Source organism: Melitaea cinxia, chromosome 30, assembly GCF_905220565.1.
Source record: "Melitaea cinxia chromosome 30, ilMelCinx1.1, whole genome shotgun sequence".
Classification (NCBI taxonomy): Eukaryota; Metazoa; Arthropoda; class Insecta; order Lepidoptera; family Nymphalidae; genus Melitaea; species Melitaea cinxia.
In genome coordinates this window covers 7,576,276-7,593,532 of record NC_059423.1, presented here as the reverse complement: position 1 = coordinate 7,593,532, position 17,257 = coordinate 7,576,276, and the positions used below count along the sequence as shown (strand labels likewise).

Below are 17,257 nucleotides of genomic sequence, written 5' to 3'. Positions count from 1 at the left end.
AGATCGGTAAGGCTGCACAGTTGTCTACCTAAGGAACTGTGGCCGTCTGTGTGTTAAGAAAAAAAAAGAATGAAACGAATGATTGGCTGATTTATTTAACGAATGAACGAGTCACAGAAGTAGATGAATTAAAGAAAGTTGAAACGAATAGTAGATCAAAGGTATACTTCTCGAATGTTTTTGTTCAAGTCCTGCTCAGTCATAATTTTTTAAAACATATTTTATTTTGGCTATAGCCTATTCCCATTGTTCTGCAACACTGTCTCTCGGTTTGCCACGTCCCTTGACATATTATTGACAAGTTTGAACGTTGTGTCTATAACAACCCTTTGAAGGAAAACATTACGACAAACGTTCTATTTTACCACATACTGGCTTTGAAATATACTGGCCGAAGAGGCGGCAAAGGCTGCCCTGCGCTCACCAAACCGCCTGCCCAGCGTGGTGACTATGGGCAAAACACACGAGTTCACGCCATTTTTGGCGCGAACTTGTGGATGCCTATGTCCAGTAGTGGACTGCTGGCGATAGGCTGAAGTGATGATGATGACTGATTAATAAAATAAAGCGACATTTGTTAACTATCTTGATCAATGTAATTTTAATAATGAAATGAAAAATTTAACGATTTTCGTTATTATTTACAATTTTATACCTACATTAATAATTTCAATTTTACAGCCACATTTATTTTGAAGTAATACATAATTACATCGAATTATTCCATTCTCAACACAATTCTAAGCCTTGTACAATATTTATATATAGTAATTTATTTCATTTTTGTAAATTTTTATCAACTAATTGAAATGAAAATAGATTTTTCTTTAAATCCAAATTTACATTAAATTTAATAATTATTAAATTCCTTGATACCTACAAAAAAGCCTAAAAAGACTATCCTTTTCTTACCATCTTCTACCTCTTTCTTACCTCTCCTTCTAATTCTTTTTTTTTTACATCTAATGAAGCATTAGCTCTCATCGTCCCCTAGCATCGACAGAGGATCTTCAAATACAGGTTCTGTAGCTTTCGTTGGTTGATTTTGTCCTGTTGATGGTTTAGTTTCTAAAATATAATATTAAATATTTTTACAAGACTTGGAGTTATTTAATAATTTCAAGTGCCGCATGCATGTGATAAACGAATCACCAAAATCGGTTCATCCAGTAAAAAGTTATGAGGAATATATATACACAGAAAATAAAGTCGAATTGAGAACCTCCTCCTTTTTTTAAACTTAGTTAAAAAGAAAAATAACTTCGCAATACACGGATCTGTTATATTTTAAGGGAAGCCAGTGTTTTTGATTAAAACTCCCGGAGAGAGAAAGTAACTCCGACTTAACAAAATATTTCATTCAATTCACTCAAAATCTTAAATTATACATCAAAACCTTTTCTAGGAATCATTCTATTTCTTGGTAAAAACTACTTCTAAATCCATTCAGTAATTTTAGAGTTTACACGCGCACAGACAGACACGGTGGGTGACTTTGTTTTATAACAAACGCAGGGAGATTTACCAGCGCATTGTTGAGCTCTGGTATTCTTACTCACCACAGGAACACAACACTGCTTGAAAGCAGTATTATTTAGCTGTGGTCTTCTGTAAGGTGGAGGTACTTCCCCGGTCGGGCTACTTCAGGTTTTGAGCAGGATATATCCTGATGCCCTGCCTTCGATGGAACTTATATATTTACTTGCATTTTCATTTCAAAGATTACAATTAGAACCCTGAATAATCTTGAAAAAACTACTTAGAAAACTCACCTGAAACTTTAGTTGTTTTACTCAAAAACAGATCATCATCGCTTTCATCGTCGAATAAAGAAACTCTTACTTTCTCTTTTTTCTGTTCAACTTTCTTCTCCTTCTTACTGAACAACTCTTCGTCACTGTCCGAGTCAAATAAACTCTCTTTAGTCTTATGTACCGGTTTCTTACTAAATAGTTCTTCATCGCTTAAATCATCGAATAATGGTTTTCTATCTTTTGTATTGACTTTTATATCTTTATCTTTTGATGAATCTTTTTTATGATTAGTTTCTTTTGTGACTTCGGTACTAATATTACTTGGTTTATCATTTTTATGTATAGTTTCCGCTGTGTTAGAAAATATGTCTTCATCATTTAGAATGTATACAACTTTTGATTTGACTTCTGGTTTTTGTTTTGGTTCTGCTATTGAAACAGATGTAGTTTTATTTACATTTGTATTATCTATGATATTTTGACTATCAATATTTTTGTTATCTTTATTTCTGTCTACAGGCGAATCAGTTCCATATTCTGTGGCTTTAGTTTTAAGTTCATCAAAAGAACCAGAATTATCTGTCGAATCTGATCCAAAGTCAATTCCAGATTTCCTAACAGCCTCTAATCTAGCGCGTCTCGTTGACGGACGTCTTTTGACTTGTATTTTAGCCCTTCCTTTAGACAGTTTATTGTCCAACACTTCGGAATCTGGATCTCCTTCAAAACTGACTGTTTTCACCATTTTTGTATCAGTATTAGGACCATCTTTAATAGCATCGTTATGAGTGGATACTGTTTGTCCATCTGTTTCTTCATTATTCTTAGATTTTTTAGGCGAAGCTCCCGGTAGTAACGTGTTGACGTTAATATTCAAACTCATCGGTTTCAGTTTTCCTATAGATTTCTTAGAACTCTCTTCTTCTGATATTTGTGTATCTCTATTTTCTTCAGGTTCGTTCTCTTCAATATTTTGTATTATTTGTTCTACTTTAGATTCTGTTTTACTATTATCTTCACTTTGAGTATCATCTTGTTCATCTTCTAGAAGTTGCGTTATACTAACTTCTTGCTTTACATCAGTTTCTTCCAGTAGTTTGGTTATATCTACCGCTTCGAAAGGTTTATTTACAAGAATACTAGAATCTTTATTTTCGATTTTGTCATTTATTTCATTATTTATTGGCGGTATTTCACTAAATAGATCATCGTTATCTTTTTCATTAGTTATATTTGTAGCTTTCAGCGGTTTCTGTGAAAAATCGACGTCAATATCTGGCGGTTCATCATGAAATATGCTGAATCTATCAGTGCTGTAGTCTAAATCTGGCTTTTCATCACTGATCACATCATTTTTCTTGAAAAATAGCGCTTCATCGTCAGAATCATCTTCGAATAGAGCGTTTACGTTTTTATTTCTTTTGGATTCGTTTGGTTTTTCAAAAGCGGGTGGTATATCGTTGAATATGTCACTGAATATATCTGGTTCTTTCAATTCTGGTATTAATGGTTCAGAAATTAGAGATTCTTTTTGTGTATTATCTTCTTTATCTTTAATTATATCTACATTAAGTTCAACTCTAGCATCTTTGTTTTCAGAAGTATTTATTTCTTTTTCATGTAACTCTTCTTTATTTTCTTCTGATATTATTTCGTCTCGTTTATTCTTTTTTATTATATAGACATCTAAATTTTCACCATTATTTATAGTTTCTTTTTTATGTAATTGTTCTTTATTTTCTTCTGACATTATTTCGTCTTCTTTAAGAGTTTTCTTTAGAATATTAGCATCTAAGCTTCCATCTTTACTAGAAGACGGTATTACTTGAGTAGTCTCTATGACATCGCTAATTGTAATTTCTTTTTCTGTAGTTAGATTATCTTCTGAATTAATAATTTCATTGATACTATTACTTGAAAGATTTTTATTCTTTTCTACATTAGTATCAACAATATTATTAATTTTGTCTTTTTCTACAGGTTCGTGAGAATTTTTGCTTTCAGTACTTAGTGGTATTTTGAGAATAGATTTGACATTTTGTTCAGTATTTATACCGAAGAGGTCTTCATCGTCATCATCATCAAATAAATTCGGACTTTGAAATTGTTTTGATACAGTATTAAGTTTATTTGTAATATTTTTATTTACATTAGAATTACGATTTGAAAATAAATTATCACTCGGTATATTTGTTTCTGCTTTGGGAACAACACTCACAGCATCTTTTTCTTTTATTAATTCAGTTTTTTTAATCTTTATATCGGAAAACAAATCGTCATCGCTATCATCATCAAATATACTTTTAACTTTTTTATTTACAGTTTCTTTACTAACTTCTTCAGAATTTAATGTATTGTGTTTATTGGCTTCTAAAGTTCTTACTGTACTTGCATTAGCTTTTGAAATAGTGTTATCATCACTAGCCGCTAAGTCTTTGACATTATCACTAAACAAATCATCATCACTGTCAAATATGCTCTTTTCATCATTTTTATCTTTCGGTTTATCTATCTCAACATTCACTTTTTTGTCTTTCGGTGTTGCTGTCTCAACTACGTCCGCAAAAAGATCATCGTCGTCAAATATAGATTTTGTATTATTATCGTTTTTAGGTTTCGTAACGTTTGTGGTAAAGATATCATCTATATCATCAAATATGTTATCACTGAACAAATCTATTTTACTATCTTTAGGTTTATTATTAATTTTATCAACAGGTTTTACGCTATCTATTTTTTTGCTTGTATCTTTTTTCTTGACAGTCGGTTTAGTGAAGAGGTCTTCAATTATTTTCTTTTCGTTTTTATCTTTTTCCGGTCGTTTTACCGGTTTTGTTTGTTCATCACTAGCATCGTCCTCTGTAGACGATTTCCTCTGGTGACGTTTCAAGATGGCGGCGCCGATGTTCTCCGCACCTTTATTAGATCCGAATAAGGATATACCGCCTATTGGCTTCTGTAATAACATATAAATTAAATTGAATACATATTTAAAATTCACATCGATAAATATTAATACGATTTCGTTGTATTAACTAGAGAACTACCAGACGCTGTCCCTATATCTCTATAAAGTTAGTAAACTTAAAAAAAAAGAAAACAATAATTGGTTGTATTGGTAAAGCCATTTTCGAGTTTGACACATTTAGGGCTTTATTTTTATTCACATATTAAATTAAACAAATATATATATTTTGGACTAAACACTCAAAATATCTTAGAAAGAAATTGTTCACGAGTTTTACGACCTAAAATTCATAAATACCTTTAAATACATATAAAAATATAAAGCTGTTAAACGACTAACCTTTATATTAGTATCAGTGGAGGCTGTTTGTTCGTCTGTTTGTTTATTGGAACTTGACACATCGTCAAACAGTGGTGAATTGTCTCTGTTATCGTTACCCTGTTGACATAATACATGATATAACTTTTAATAAATGTGTTTGAATTGTATGTATATTTATTTATTTACGTATAATTTCATATTCTAATGTCATTTATGTAATTTTTTTATTAGCTTTGTGGCTACGGTACTAAAGAATATAGCCATCCCCTCTCTTCCCGTGGGTGTCGTAAGAGGCGACTAAGCGATAACACAGTTTCACTACCACCTTGGAACTTAAAAAGCCGACCGATGGTAGGATAACCATCCAACTGCTGGCTTTGAAATACACAGGTCGGAGACGGGCAGCAGCGTCTTCGGTGCGACAAAGCCAGCCTTGCGGTCACCAACCCGCCTGCCCAGCGTGGTGACTATGGGCAACACACATGAGTTCACGCCATTTTTCTCTTATTATTACTATTATTATATTATAAATTGTAATGGGTTGATCATCTAAGTAATTTCTGTTATTCTTCTTATCTCTCTCTCTCTCCAATAAACAAATATAATCCTCACCTGATCGTAATCTGGTACAATGTTACCGATGTCCTTTGAAACACCAAACAATTCATCAACAATATTGTTGGAGAAATTTGACTTTTGAGAGTCCCTGTAACTGTTTTGATGCGGTTTCTTGTGTAGTTCGGCAAATATATCATCGTCTGAGTATTTGTCGGAATCGTAGGCGTCCAGCGGTGGAGGCTCGGTGGGGAATATTGCAGCTGAAAATAATTTATTTATAAGACGAATTAGGAAAAATGATTTCAACTCAAGAAGTAATATTACTAATACTAAATATTCATAAAATACCATTGACGACCAGATATTTCTCCTATCTTTAGTAGAATATAAAATCTATATGTAAACAAATAAATTAAATTAGAGTTTCTTTAGTACAATATAAAAGTTATATATAATTATACAAACAAATAAAATTGGAGTGTCTGTTTGTAATATTAAAATAGCCGCTTTTCACTAATAGCATATGGATGTATATACGGTACATTTACCAAAAAAACATTTTTTACAATTCTTGTCTGTCTGTTTGTCTGATTGTTCCGGCTAATCTCTGAAACGTCTGGACCGATTTTGACGAGACTTTCACTGGCAGATAGCTGATGTAATAAGGCGTAACTTAGGCTACTTTTATTTTAGATTTTTTTTTGTAATTGAGAACTGAACAACATTTTTTTTTAATTCCACGCGCACGAAGTCGCGGGCGCAGTTAGTTATATTATATTTTTTGTCTATCTGTTTTTGGTCGTGCATCAGGATAAAACCATTTAAAATTACTTTCTTAATTTTATTGAAATTTAGCCTAACCTAACTGCGGTCATTAGACCCATGATCAGCTATGGAGCTGTGGTGTGGTGGCGTAAAACACTCCTCACCACAGTGCAATCCAAGCTACAAAGCTGGCAGAGGTTGGTGTGCATGGCAATCACGGGCAGCATGAGAACCACACCAACAACAGCAATGGAGGCCATGCTAAATATTCTGCCACTTCACCTATTTATCCAACAAGAAGCTGCAACTACTGCAGTAAGACTAAAGACTCACAAACTACTGTGTTCAACAGGCACACCACACATAAAGATTCTGGAAGACATAGCCAAAGACATTCCGTTCATGGAAGCACCAAATGACGGAATACAGATCAAATATATTTTTGATAAAAAATACAAAATACAGCTGGAAGAAGACTCACGTGTAGCCTTAAATGGGCAAGACCTGAGTATCTTCACGGATGGCTCTAAAACGAAAACAGGGTCAGGTAGCGGTATTTTCTCCGAAGACCTAAATATTAATATATCACTACCCATTGGCACCTACAACTCAGTGTTCCAAGCAGAGTGCTTGGGTATACTTGAGGCAGCCAGAACAATCGGGAGAAGGAACGTAAAGGATTCCCACATCCGTATATTATCATACAGATATGAGTGTCTATGATGTCATATCAGACAGCATGTCAGTATTACAGGCACTAGATAGCAACTCAAGCACTTCAGGTCTAATCTATGAATGCCATAACACCCTGATGCAGGTAGGTGAAAATAATGACATCACACTGCAATGGATCAAAGGTCACAACAACACACGCGATAACGACAGGGCAGATGAGCTAGCAGGAAGGGGGTCAAGTACGACGGCCATAGGAGCCGAACCGATTATACCGTTACCTTCTTGCTGGCTCAAAGGCCAAATTCGACAACGCATGAAATGCATACACATTACACTATGGTCCGAAGTTGAGGACTGTAGGCAAGCCAAGTTGGCGCTGCCAGAAATTGATGCCAAATTGTCAAGAATTCTAATAAATCTGGACAGACCCCAACTGAGACTAATAACTGCGGCACTGACTGGACACGGTCCGTATAACAAACACCTATTTAATATGGGCATAGCCGACAGTCCCCTATGCAGAGCTTGCATGGGAACAGAGGAAACGGCTACGCATGTACTTCTCTACTGTCCAGGTGTAGCGGCATACCGGGCACAACATCTTGGCACCCTGAAGACACTTCCGGAGATCTTCAAGAAGCCGAAAAGACTTCTAAAGTTTCTGGAGGAGCTTGGATGGCAAGAGTGAATCGGATCACTCCCACACACGCAAAATAGGCGCAAAGTCGTCGAGTTGCGGAAACCAGCCCGTGTTAACCATACCATACCATACCATAGCCTAACCTAAGTAAATCCATCCTGAGGTAAGAGATATCCAGTGGGGTATTTTAAGATTCAGCACCCCGGGCCATTTTAATTTTTCGGCTGATTTTGTTTGAAGTGAAACTTTATATGAATCGTTTTAATTTGAAATTCGATAAACAAAAATGCGACATGATAAAGAAAGAAAAACATATCTATCTCACTCTAGTAGGTCACTTTTCACAGAATTTTCATTTCTGCCTTTATTATAGTTAGCAATAAGGCCACCTTTTGAACATTTTTCTAGTAATTATTGTTAATGTTACTTATTTATAGTTTTATAATTATCGTTAAAAATGAATCCTCAGAAAAGGCTTAAATGTCTAAAAATCAAATCTCTTGAGCATTCCATTCTCAAAGAGACTTGAAGCACTAAGTTGGTCCAATTTAAGTTAGAAAATAATTCTCCTGCTATAAGTTACTCTCGCTATCAGGCGGGTACAATAACAATTAGGACTAACAGTATACAGGTTGGGACCACCCAGACGAAAAAAAATTACAAATAAAAATATCTGCCTTGAGCAAGAGTCAAACTCTACACCAGAACGCTAATACGTACATATGAAACTTAAAATATTTCATTGTTATTATTATACATAGTGCTTTGTTGTTTTCATACCTGGCAAGGGTTTGTCCATCCCGTAGACTTTCTTGATGGGTTCCGGAGGTAACATTGTCTGAGGTTCAGTGGGTACCTGTAGACATATAATAAATTTGTAACAATAATAGTCCATAAAATACGTCACTAGCAATTTTGATATTTTGGACACCCATGTCCTCATTGTCATAACTCATCATGGTAAGCAATCTTCTGCATATTTCCGAAAGTTTTTTATGGATGACCCCTTTGAAATGGCAGAAAGATAATAATTTATATAGATTCACATTTGTATATAGGTATTATATTTCTTCTGTTTGTTTGTTTGTCACTGAACTCCCGACTTACTGGACTGATTTGGTTAAAATTTTGTACGTATATTTCTACGGGTTTATGGATGGTTTGAAAACACAATTGGACCCGGTAGGTGGCGCTGCTATCGAAAAGTGAGTAATCTTTGGTAGCTGTATTCCGGGCAGGACAATCTCTACCGGGTCCACTAGTATCTTTATAGAAAGAAATGAAGTAAATTACCTACATCTGATTTTAAGATTATTATTTAAACAGTAATAATTCTTAATAACAATTTTGATTTGTGTGAAAAGTAAAGTTTTTATTATGTTTACTTTAGTTTTATTTAATATTTTTACTTCTGTTCAAAATCTGCAGCAGCCCGACCAGGGAAGTACCTCGATATTACAGAAGATCACAGCTTAATAATACTGCTATGACCAGAGCTATTAGACGCCGCGTTGGCGCAACGGTCACAGCCATGGATTGCACCTGTTGCTCTGGCGGTTGCGGGTTCGATCCCCACACATGGCAAATATTTGTATTAGCCATACAGGTGTTTGCCGTGATCTGGGTGTTTGTGCAGTCCTTGTGGATCTCCCCACCGTGTCTCGGGAAGCACTTTAAGCCGTCGGTCCCGGTTGTTACCATGTACATCTGATAGCGACCGTTACTCATATAGTAGGGAATATATCCGCAACCCGCTTTGGAGCAGCGTGGTGGAGTAAGCTCTGATCCTTCTCCTACATGGGGAAAGAAGCCTATGCCCAGTAGTGGAATATTACAGGCTGAAGTGAAGCGACCAGAGCTATCTAGACACTCCTGGTATGGCACACGTCTAGTCGTATAACTATGCCTGATAAGCGTATCCATTTACCATCAAAATCGTAACGTGAATTTGTTTGCCACCACGCCGGTATAAATAAAGATAAGATCTATGTAAGTAGCATATCTCCTTTTACCTGAGGTTGCTAGAAGAGATTGCTTAAAGCGATAAGACCGCCTTTGCATGCTGTCTTTGTAACTACTTTTTGTTTAATTTTATTTCTGTACTGTTGTTTTTTTTTCCTTTTTTTTACTACGTAAAAGTGTTTGATTATATTTATGCAAGAAGTAATAAATGAAGAAATAGCACACACTGTACCTTGTGCGCGGCGGCCAGTCGCCTCGCCAGCTCCGCTGCCACCTCTGCTGGCGACGCGGCCGGCTGGCCCGCTCGAGGTAGAACTTCCGACTCCGTTGACGATGATGACGATATCTACAATTAATTTTTTGTACTTAACACGATTATTTGCACTTTTGAATAATTGGAGATTCAGCCTGTAACATCCCACTGCTGGGCGTAGACCTCTTGTGGAGATTAGATGCTAAAAAGAAAAAAGGGTTATTTGATATTTAAGGGCTTTTTATATCATATATTCGCCAGCCCGCATTGGAGCAGTGTGGTGGATTAAGCTCTGGTCCTACTCTTACATGGGGGAAGAGGCCTTTATTTTAATTAACTCAGTCGGTAAAAAAGCGTACAGGTCACCTGATGGTAAGCACCTGCAACACCAGATGCATCGCAAGCGCGATGCCGACCCTACCGTCAATCTCCCCTCAGGAGCTTTTGTCACTTTACTCACCAATAGGAACAACAGGGCCCAGCAGTGGGTTATAACAGGCTGAAGCGTATCAAATAACCTTTTATCAACGGTGAGGAGAGTGTGTAGTCAGTCACAAAGAAATAGACTCGCGAGAGCTTCAAACATTAACACTATATGCCTTACATGTTTTTAATAACGGAAAAATATTAATTATTTGATAAAGTATCAAATTTGAATAAGCGCACTAGCTTTCGGATCAACGACTTGTATGAATAAAATCTCAATATATTAACACAGGTTTTGTTCTAAACTACATAAAATTTACTCACTGTTCTCGGTGCGTGTTTGTCTGTCACCTCTACGGCTACCTCGGGCTCTGAGTCCGAGTATTGCTCAGCGTCTTGCTTGGATAGTGAGCTGTCACTGTCACTGTCTTCTGGTAGGAGACCTGGAAGATTACATACAGTATGTGTCTGTTTGTTTTGGGGATTTATGTATGTGTTTTAAAGGGGAGTTTTGTATGTTACATAAATATTTTGTACCAAATCCACAACCCTGAAGACCGGCTCGACCTGCAAGCACAGTCCTATTGAGTGTTGACGATCGTGAAGTTGTATAGCCTATAGCCTTCCTTGATATTTGCTGCTTAACACTCAGGACCTGGTTCACCGGTTCCGGTTATGGATAACGCTATTTGACGGATGACGATATCCAGTAAAAGTTTATGTTACATTATTTTTTTTACTATCGAATTAAACTAAATTTAGGAGAAAATTTTGAAGTGAAAACACATTTTTTCGTATGAAGTAAGTTGGGCTGATCCGTCACGCTCTGAGGTGAAAGGCTTGATCGGGTGAACTCGGGACTTATTGCGTTATTGCTTGACTGCGATTGGCAATGAAGTTTTCACTTCTGCCGTGCGATCTTAAACACACGCTCCATTTAATAATCGCTAATATCAATCAAAATATTGTTTTTATTAATTGAGGAGATACAGGTCTTAATACCCTATCTAACTCTTGCTGTTAAAGTTTATTCGTAACTTATTTACAGGATTATCTGTATCCACGACTGGTAAAACAGACCTTAAATATATTTTTTTAATTTCATTAATACTAATTCGATCTAGTAGTTTCTGATGTTAGCTTTGTAATCTAATATATAACATTCTCGTGTCATGGTGTTAAACATTGAACTCCTCCGAAACGGCTCGACCGATTTTAATAAAATTTTGTGTGCATATCGGGTAGGTCTGAGAATCGGCCAACATCTATTTTTCATACCCCTAAGTTATAAGGGGGGGGGGGGGATTAAGCGGGTTAATAACATATATGGCAAAGAAACGTTTGCGGGGTCAGCTAGTATTAGTATAAATGTAAAGCGTGACAATTGTTAACTAACCAGCATGCCATTTATTCTTCCAAGCTTGAGACCCAATGATGTGAGGCAGGGGACGGTGCGCGTACACGTCTTTGGGTTTCAGGACCATACTGAAATATAAATAGTACAATTTACCAAAACACTTAATGACGATTCAGCCTGTAACATCCCACAGCTGGGCATTGGCCTCATTCTCCACGTAAGAGAAGGATTGGAGCTTAATCCACAACGCTGTGCCAATGCGGGTTGACGGATATGTTCCCTACTATGAGTAACGATCGCTATCAGGTATTTATGATAAAAACCGGGACCGACGGCTTAGTGTGCTCTCTGAGGCACGGTGGGGAGACCCACAAGGATTGGCATTCAAACAGGAAAGAAAGATTTCTACAAATACAAATATCCATCCCGGGCGGGAATCGAACGTCGGTGTTTTAGGCGACTACTTGCACCACTACCAGAGCGGTTGGTAACACTTATTAGCAACTTTAAATCAAATGAAACCACACATACATACCATTCACAAGCTATACACTAAGCATCAGTCAAATACAAGTCGTTGAGTTCAGTTGTGAACCTCTCTCGTGTCCAAACTCCTGCTTCTGTTGGACTCATGTCTTGTATACAGCTTAGTTGAGCTTAGAAATGGTATGGAGTGTGTGGTTAATTTAAACATTCTTCTGAAATCAGTCTCCTTCTAAAGGTATGTAGCATGTGTTTTGTATTTATTAGTCTGTGGTTCAATTTGATTTGTATTTGATATTAGCGAAATCATATGTTCATTTTTAAACCGACTTCAAAAAAGGAGGAGATTACTCAATTCGACCGTATATATATTTATGTATGTTCGGGGATAACTTCGTCGTTTATGAACCGATTTTAATAATTCTTTTTTTTATTGATAGGGAGATATCCCAAGTGTGGTACCACGATAAGGAAACCAGGATCTGATGATGGAATCCCAGATAAATCGAGGGAAACCCTCGAGAATCGTAGTGGCGACTAGTGTGTTTGTTAATTTTTTTCGTCTACTTAACTTGTATTACTTGTCGATGTAATTGAAGTCGGTTATTTCGTTTACGAGTCAACACAATTATACACTATTGAAAGCTATCAAGTAATATCAACTGAGGTAGGGCACAGTAGGAAATTTCCTTCCTCCACTTCCTTTCCTGCTCAAAATAGTGAGCAGCCCGACTGGGGAAGTACCTCGACCTTACAGAAGGTCACAGCTAAATAATACTGCTTTCAAGCAGTGTTGTGTTCCTGTTGGTGAGTAAGGTGACCAGAGTCCTGGGGGATTGGGTCGGCAACGCGCTTGCGATGCTGCTAGTATTGCAGACGTCTATAAGCTACGGTAATCGCTTACCATCAGGTGAGTCGTACGCTTGTTTGCCGACCTAGTGATATATTTTTTTAAAAAACCCGAATGAATTAATAGTGTTTATAATAAAAATAAATGCTTATCAAATATCCAAGTCTACCTGCTATCTTCATCATCAGAGCTATCGCTGTCCACGATGAGAACGGGCTCATGCATCATCTCCAGTTGTTGGAGACAGCGCTTGACCTTCTGGAGGTCACTCTCTGGTACAACTTGGGGTATGTCTTGCTGAAAAAAGTATTATTTAATAATAAATATAATTTTAATTAATATGTAAAGAAAATACAGCGGTATTTCTATAAATTCTGTTATCTATGCCTTTAAGTTTTTTTTTTTAAATGGAGATGTCAAATTGGACGTTTCTGAAAATTATCATTTGGTTATTTCAAAAGTAAAATAGTTTAGAAAATAAATAAGGAACTGCGAAGGGGGGAATAGTAAAATTATCTCGTCATTTCTTTATTTTCAGCCAGGTCGGCAAACAAGCGTACGGCTCACCTGATGGTAAGCGATTACCGTAGCTTATAGACGCCTGCAACACCAGAAGCATCGCAAGCGCGTTGCCGACCCAATCCCCAATCCCCCCAGGAGCTCTGGTCACCTTACTCACCAACAGAAACACAATACTGCTTGAAAACAGTATTATTTTGCTGTGATCTTCTGTAAGGTCGAGGTACTACCCCAGTCGGGCCGCTCCATATTTTGAGCAGGAAATTCCTGCTGTGCCCTACCAAAATTTTAGATTACTTTTGAAGTTATACTTCTTTTAGCACGTTAGAGAAAAATTGTGAGCGCAAATTTTAACAATACGCTATTTAACTGAGGTAGGGCACAGCAGGAATTTCCTGCTCAAAATATGGAGCAGCCCGACTGGGGTAGTACCTCGACCTTACAGAAGATCACAGCAAAATAATACTGTTTTCAAGCAGTATTGTGTTCCTGTTGGTGAGTAAGGTGACCAGAACTCCTGGGAGGATTGGGGATAGGGTCGGCAACGCGCTTGCGATGCTTCTGGTGTTGCAGGCGTCTATAAGCTACGGTAATCGCTTACCATCAGGTGAGCCGTGCGCTTGTTTGCCGACCTAGTGACATAAAAAAAAAAAAATACGCGGGCAAACCGTCACGAAAAAACCGGACACCCTGAAGTTAGCTAGTCAACGAAGAAGAAGTTAGGAACGTGAAGTTAGCTTTTTTTTTGGTATCGCAGGGGAACCCATTTACGGGTGATATCCAGGACGTCCGGGTAGGCAGTCCTAGACCGTATGTCGGTAGTTGGGAGTGCAATACCGGCCAAACCCCTGCGGGAGCCTTCAGCCACTTTAATTGGTGGGTCCCGGATTTGCAGGCAACAGGATCCAACGACAGGCTGGCCACAAGTATAACTTCTTACGTGCGTACATAAACGTACATACACACTTTTTAATATCATGATTTAGTAATATAATTTTAACAATAAAAACTTTATTTTCAGAGCAACAAAAGATGGTTTTATGCAGTCCACAATATAATCTTATAAGCATAATTGTTTTATTATCAAACAAAAAAACCGACATCAATTTTTTTTTTGTTTAAAAATAATTATCAAAGTTACATTTATATATTATATTACTAGCGACCCGCCCCGGCTTCGCTCGGGTGCAATGCCGATACTAAATATACTACAGAATGTCTTTATTTATAGTGTGAAGCTAGCTTATAGCATGGTTATTAACATAATAACAACATTCAAATATGCGTCGTTAGATTACACGTTGTTACAGAATGCGTCGAGGAAATAAAGGTTTACTGCTCGTTCCCGGTAGGTGATAGCATGTTAATATGTAGCCTATATGTTGACCCGACTTCTTAGTAATATTCGTGCCAAATTTGTAGTAAATCCATGCGGTACTTTTTGAGTTTATCCCGGACATACATACAGACAAACAGACAAAAATTCTAAAAACTATATTTTTTGCTTCGGTATCGATTGTAGATCACACCCCAAGTATTCTTTTAAAAAATATATTCAATGTTCAGTTTTGACTTTCCTACCATTTTATTATATGTATAGATTATTTTATAATAGAAGCTTGCATTAAAGAATGGGCTATAAAGCTTCACGCTATGGAAACTTACCTTCCGAGTAGTTTCGTCACTTTTGATGTCAACGTCGTCATCATAGACTCTACTTTCGATGAACTGACTATTGCTTAGAGCCATGAACCTGGAAAAGATATTTATTTTCTTAGTTTGTAAACTACAGATTGCATACATAAGTATGATGATTGATGAATCAGCCTGTATCATCCCACTGCTGGGCATAGGCCTCTTTTCAAAGTAGGAGAAGGATCGAACCTTAATCCACCACGCTGCTTCAATGCGGGTTGGCGGATATGTTCCCTACTATGAGTAACGATCGCTATCAGGTGTATATGGCAACAACCGGAACCGACAGCTTAACGTGCTCTCCAAAGTATAGTGGGGAGACCTACAAGGACAGACATCAAGACCGTAAACAGACATTTGTAAAAGTACATTTGGTGATGCGGAGGAATATGGTTTGTGAAGTTCTGCATCCACCCTCACAAAGGGAGGATCCTCCAACCAGACGGGTGTTGTGTCTGGCGGGCTAACGCCCCGACAGTTGTCGTCGGGATCTTGTATATATACTTAATCACTTTGAAAACTCTGATAGCGCGATGTAGCATACGTCAGTTTTCTCTAATTACGTAGTTTGTAGTCGTTCGTATTTCGCGCGATAGATGTCGCCACATACAAATCAAAAACAATCCATCCCGAGCGGGAATTGAACCCCCGACCGCAGGCGTTTACCCTAAACGGCTGTTTTGCCTAACATGCATACGCGCCGCAAAACCAGAGTGTTCAGGTACAAGTTAGAAACATTAAATTCAATCAGATACAATACATATATATATACCATTATATATACCATTTCTAAGCCATATTAGGTCTTTCACTCTTAACTGCGTTCCTTCAAATGGAGGGTTCTGTAGGTGTGATAAATCACGTTTTTCCGCATGATACCTTTCGTGAGCGTGTAAGCACGGCTATAATCTATTAAATGAATGTTTGTCTGTATGTCCTTTATAGAATCGTAAACTATGCATTTGATCATGTCATGATCTTTAGCAAAGTGTTGTGCGTGAGCCCAGATACTTACTTATTATTAACATTTTGTAGATCAATGCTGGCGGTGTCCAGTGCATCCACCATAGCGTCTAACTTCAGGTTAGCCTCTTGACATTTTGTCATTATTGACTGGAGGAATAAAATTAATAATTATCAATACAGATCATTTGAATACATAACAACAATTAAATGAAAACAAATATCAGATAAATGAACATTTTTAAGCACTAAAAATTTACTAAAATTTAGTCATGGTAACAACCGATTTAAAATTACAGTTAGTGTCGTAGTAGTAGTAGTAGTACTTTCCCCATGTAAAACACAGTTTATATATTATTTACAAAAGAGTAACTGCCGAGTTCCTTACTGATCCTTCTCTGCAGAATCTACATTCCGAATTGGTGGAAGCTTTATTTTTAAAAATAAATGATCTTTTGAAAATTTTAATTTTCGAAATGAGAATTTGAAAGTGCTTTTTGAAGCCTATTTGAATAATGTTGTTTTTGATTTTAATTTGAATACAAAACATACAACACAAGCAATCAATCAATCATAGCTTGTTAATTTTTTTTAATGCTGTAATCTTAAGAACTACTATTTAGAATTGAAAAATTATTGTGAGTAGTCTAGAAGAGATCACTATCTAGTGATAAGACCGCCCTTTGCATGCGATGTAATATTATTTTTTCCCTTTAAGCTTTATTCTTATATAATTGTTATATATTACTGTGTGCAATAAAGTTATTTATTGTTATTATTATTATTAGTAGAGGGGATAGATAGTAGTAGTTGGTCATTACCAAGAAAGACTATGGGTTTTACTGGTATAATATGTTATTATGAATTTTCCTCAAATTAAAACAGGTGAAACCACAGGTTACAGCTAGTGATGTCACAAAATTTAAGCCTATATTAACACATTCTTACATGATGGATCTGCTGCAACATTCCGAGTAGTTGCTTGTCTCCAGCCAGTGTCCAGTTCGGAGCTGCCTTACGGAGGGATGCCATATCACCCTCCATCTTTGTTAGTACCTGTAATATAAT

The 17,257-nt window shown here is 36.8% G+C and overlaps 1 protein-coding gene across 1 annotated transcript; it reads right to left on the bottom strand.

The window, feature by feature from the left end:
• Positions 1 to 673: 673 nt before the first annotated feature.
• Positions 674 to 16,333, bottom strand: LOC123668149 (WASH complex subunit 2-like). Its single transcript, XM_045601941.1, has 11 exons — positions 16,242 to 16,333; positions 15,197 to 15,284; positions 13,182 to 13,309; positions 11,719 to 11,807; positions 10,647 to 10,765; positions 9,876 to 9,989; positions 8,462 to 8,537; positions 5,656 to 5,861; positions 5,062 to 5,160; positions 1,773 to 4,710; positions 674 to 1,068 (listed from the first exon to the last, which is right to left on the bottom strand). The coding sequence occupies exons 1-11, from the start codon at positions 16,331 to 16,333 to the stop codon at positions 974 to 976; spliced, it is 4,044 nt and encodes a 1,347-aa protein (XP_045457897.1). The 3' UTR covers positions 674 to 973.
• Between the last annotated feature and the right edge of the window lie 924 nt (positions 16,334 to 17,257).